The 5,108-nt window shown below is 44.1% G+C and overlaps 1 protein-coding gene across 1 annotated transcript; it reads right to left on the bottom strand.

Moving 5' to 3' along the window:
• Window positions 1-2,468: 2,468 nt before the first annotated feature.
• LOC139833832 (UPF0481 protein At3g47200-like) lies at window positions 2,469-3,758 on the bottom strand. Its single transcript, XM_071824183.1, has one exon. It carries the CDS (start codon window positions 3,756-3,758, stop codon window positions 2,469-2,471), a length of 1,290 nt encoding a protein of 429 aa, XP_071680284.1.
• Window positions 3,759-5,108: the final 1,350 nt, after the last annotated feature.

Here is a 5,108-nt window from a genome sequence, read left to right on the forward strand (position 1 = left end):
GAAAGGAAAGTTGGCATTTACAATATTGTTTTCTACTCTCTTTGATTCATATTACTTGTCGTTAATATGAAGGTATCTAGAATTAAAATGTATCTAGATACATCCATATTAGAGACAATTAATATAGATTGGAGGGAGTAGTAGTTACCTACAAACACCCCTACTACTAATTCTACAAAGGTAAACTTGTCGACAAATAGATTGCGAAAAAACTAAAGAATTGGAAAGTTGCCTTTAAATGTGTTGCGTCAAACATATCTGAAGCAGGAGAGGTGATTTCTAATCCCATTAATTCTACTCCGGCAAGCTTTCACCTATGGGGAGAGAACGAGGAGGCTGCTGGTTGGCCAAGTAGTTTTTTGCAAAAACCAACCGCCAACTCAGATGTATAACCTTTGACAATGCTGGTATCGAGCCTAATGTTGATCGCGCTACTAGCTAGTGCAGAGTTTCTCGCTTGTAGCTAGCATCCTCAGGAGGCATGGTACCTATGAGACAGTATCGGAGGAGCCCAAGGAGATGTGCTGGTCTGTGCCTACTAAATTGATCGGCAGAAAGACTCAACTTTGAGCTTCTGCTCATGTCAAAACGGGTCTCAAGGTTACTAACAAAACGGTGCACGTCCACCTTCCCAAATTCCATGAGGGCATCAGAACCAACCAAGGCAGCTGGTTCTCCAGCAAAAATATGTCCCTAAGCATGCATGCCCCCCTGGACATAATCATCCGATTCGTGAACAGAGCAGATTCCTCATTCTCTGACATATATCACAGCAGGAAGCAACCGTCAAGGAACATCATAGCGGCAAACTCCGCCTTGTTGAAACACGCAACAACGTTGTCCTTGTAGCAACCGCGGGCCTCGCTAGCGATGGAGAGCATCTTTCCATACACTTCCTCAACTGAGTGGCCGGATTGTGCAGAGAAATAGGATGCCCCAGCGTGTTTCACCACACACGCTTCTTGCAGATGGGTTAAACCATGGTGGTAGGGCCCGAGGGCCACGAAGGTCGGGAGGATATAGCTGTTACCTGGACCGCCAACCCCCGGAAGGCCTGGTGTGAATTTGTGGATCCTGGTCCCAACCCTGGAGAAATCTGCTTCAAGTCTCTCAGTCGTTGTCTTCACCAAGTCTTGGATAGGTACCAAGGTTTCAGATTTGGCGTCCATGGCCTGCATCATTTTGAAGTCAGGACTACTAGAGAGAACGGGGGATCCTGGATTCTTGTTACGAGGCATATTTCTTTAAAAACAAACATGCGATTTGTAAGCGAAGTTGGTACTAATTGATATATGATAGCATTGACTAAGTACAGAAAGACTGACCTGGTCATTGCATTTTTTTTCTTTTTTGAGACAGAACTGTTGTATTCTCTAGTTGTTTGCTCTTTTACTTCCAGCTTCTTCGTTGACCAGAAGGCGGGTTCCAGCGCCATTGGAAACTTCTGTAGAGTTATTCACTGAAAGTGAATTGCTGTCAGGTTAAAAGAAGAGAAGGAAAAGGAAGGAACTGAATTGCAGCCCCAAATAACAGGCTTGCTTTTACAAGAATATATTCCCCTCATTAACAGCTCTTTAATCATGATGAAACATCATTGAAATAAAAAGATGCACTGAAACTTCAGTACCAGACCCCATAAGCTGTCATTTTCTGGAGAAAATGAAAATAGCAATCAGATCAACATTCAGATTAATATTGTAACCATTGTTTTCTCCTCCACCTTTCATTACTGAAGTTTAGAGGTTTGGTAAGTTGCTTAACATGGCACATATATAGGCAAGCACACACTGGTGATATAAGTATATAACCTTTATTATATTCTCTAGGAGTATTGTCTCGCTACCAATTCTGCCCTTATTTCGTTGTACAATATGTCCACATGGGTAATAAATATGCTATGTTGACAGTAGACATATGAGCTGCCATCGCACCTGATTTGTTTCTGTTAGGATCTGACGGTGATTCTTCTGAGCAACACCACTTGGTGTAACCATGTTGTGAGATGAAGCGTGAGCACAGAAAATATCAAGACCGAGGTAGATAACTCTGATCGAGGTAACCAAATATAACTCCAAAATCACATAAAGTGAAACATCATTTATCCAAGTTAATGGCAAAACTCTACCATACTCCCCTGAGACTTCTAAGGCCATCCCATCCTATTGCACATCACATATTTTAAGATTCGTTTTGACCATCAATTAGGAAAATAATACTATATATATACACCATTGGAAACTTATAATTGGCACATTACTCATATTTTATTATAACATCACACCAGGTGTTCTCATAACAGAAGAGAACATGAATCTCACCCAGCATTTGCATCCTGTGGCGCACAGTCGAACCACTACAACCCTACAGCCGGACATCATAAGAAAACGGATGGATACATGAATAAACCAACCCGAAATATACTAGTTCCCCAATAAAACACACGTGTACTTGTACTATTCTAGTGACAATTAATTTTGCTTGAGGCTCAGGAGGGTTTTGAAGATACCAACGAGCACGCTGGTGACAGAGAGCAAGGCCACAATGATCTTGAAGTAGTTGTAGAAGAACTTGTGCACAACAATCCGCACAGGCCTATGACGCTTGTAATCATCGATCTTCTTCAAGACGACGAAGTAGCCGCGGCCAAGGCGCAGGTGACAAGCGAGGCCCTTGAACAAGTCTAGCATCTCCTGGTTGCTGAAGAAGCTACGCACGAGGTGCTTAGTTCGCAGCTCGTGCACGTCGTCTTCCTTTTCCATGAGCATCGCCAGGACGGAGATGTATGAGCTGATGGTGTAGCCATCAGAAGGCCAGTCGGTAGACATGCATGCTTCGAACGCCGCCATGTTGACGAGCCAGCAAGCAGTGTAGTCATTCAGGAACAATGGTGTGAGGGAGAGCTCGCCAGCCAGGTAACCCTTCTGGATGCTCATGTCGAACCATCTCTTATTGCTGGCTGTTAGCTTGATCCCGATTTCCGCTAGCTCGATCGCGCTACTAGCTAGCACCAGGTGTCTAACCAGCCCATGGCTAGGCTGGGTAGGAGGCATGTTGCCTATGAGATAGTATCGGAGGAATCCGAGGAGATGTGGCGGTCTGTACCTCTTGAGTTCATCCTCAGGAAGCCTTATTAGAGTCGAGCCGGCATCAAAGGTAGACGCCATGAAAACAACAAACTGACATACAGGAACATTGGTAAAGGTCATGAGAACCTCGAGCACCAACCAAGGGAGCTGGTTCTCCAGCATAAAGATGTCCCTCAACATGCAAGGCCCCGTGGATAGGCCCGCCCGGTTTGCAAACAATGCAGATTCTGCACACATAAAGTCATGCATATACTGAAGCAAGACATGCATATACTGCAGCAAGAAGCAACCATCCAGGAACATCATCGCCGCAAACTCCGCGTCGCCGAAACGTGCGACAGCATCATCAGCGTAACAACCGCGGGCTTCTACAGCAATGGTGACGATCTTGCCATAGACTTCCTCAATTGAGTGGCCTGACTTCGAGCAGAAGTAGTGGGCAGCCACGTGCTTCACCTCCTCTGCTTCTTGCAGCTGGGGTAAGCCATGGTGGTACGGTCCGAGGGCCACGAAGCTCGGGGAGATGTAGCGGTCATGTTTGCTGACAAACTGTAGACCTCGCGGGAACCTATGAATCATGGTTCCTATCTTGGAGAAATTGGCCTCCAGTTTCTCAGTTGTCTTCCTCACCAACTCTTGGATAGGTATCAAGGTTTCGGATGTGGCGTCCATGGCCTGGCCCACGGGACCGATCATGAGATGCAGTGTTGGACTTATGCGAGCTATGTTATAGAAACACTATATATCACTCCAGAGATGAACATACATCCATGTGAGTTTCTTCAAAAATAATCATGTACTTTGTGAGGCATGTTTCATCAATTGGTAGCATTGACTAAGTACAGACAGAACATATGGTTGTTGCATTTCCTTATTATTTTACCAGCGGCTTTTTCTAAAAGGTTTCCTAAGACAGGCAGTTTTTTTTTTCCTTAATGTATAATTTGTATTTGGTGCAGAAAAGAGTATGTGCCAACGTCATGTGAACTTTTCACCAGAGGAAAACAAAAACTGGAAGTGGGTTGGTACTAGACAAAAATAAAGAAACTAGATTAAGGCCCAAACATGCATGATTTTACATGAATATATTCTCATTAGTCACCAGTTCATGGATCATGACGAGGCATGATTGAGAAACGAGATGTAACCAAACCTCACTACCAGACTATCAATTGTTATCTCCTAATGGAATGAAAAATTAAAGCAACTAGATCACATCCAGATTACTCTGGTGACCATTGTTTTCTTCTCTATCTTTATTACTGAACTTTCACAGGTTTGGTTACTTGCCTAACATGGAACATAGACGCAAGCGGAGAGTAGATGTCATAACCTTTTTTATTTTCTAGTATATCTCTAGTCACTACACCTCCCATATATCCATTGTAACTTTTGCTATACTAATCAGGGAAACTACGAACAACAGTACAAAATCAGGCTAGTGTAGATTGGTTTGGTGCTGTCTGTGATATTGCTGATTCTCCTAGTAAAGGGAAGGGGAGGCCCAGTCCTTCCATAAGGAAGCAAAACTACTTGTTCAGTCGCTAGACGCAGCTAGTGAAAATAAGTGGCCATCAAACTGTGGTGTACAACTATGTTCTCACGGGCAATAAAAGACACCTACTCCTCGTGTAAGTATTCTTTGCTGAAAATGTGTCTGTTGTGCTCCTTCCAAACATTCCGACAAACATGTACAAGGAGCTTGCTTCGGCGTCTGCATTGAGCTTTTGTGGTCGCCTTCGTCAATCTTTTCCACGGATCATGGCTGGAGGCTGAGCAATGCGATTTTTTGTTGTCGCGGTCTTACGGTTGGCAGCCTCCCCTCACCTGTTATCACCCCAACTGGCTAATGGTCTGGTTGTACGAGTGATGCAAATTTCCTCAGAGGTTATGTACCCTGAGTTGCCCCTGCGGCCGCCCCTTCATCGTGAGCTCTCAACTTTTGTGTTGCTGTGAAAGAGCACCCATTTCGATTAATCAGATCTTTTATTTCTTGTGTTGCTCTGCATCCAAGTTAGCTAT

Source organism: Lolium perenne, chromosome 7 (genome assembly GCF_019359855.2).
Source record: "Lolium perenne isolate Kyuss_39 chromosome 7, Kyuss_2.0, whole genome shotgun sequence".
Classification (NCBI taxonomy): Eukaryota; Viridiplantae; Streptophyta; class Magnoliopsida; order Poales; family Poaceae; genus Lolium; species Lolium perenne.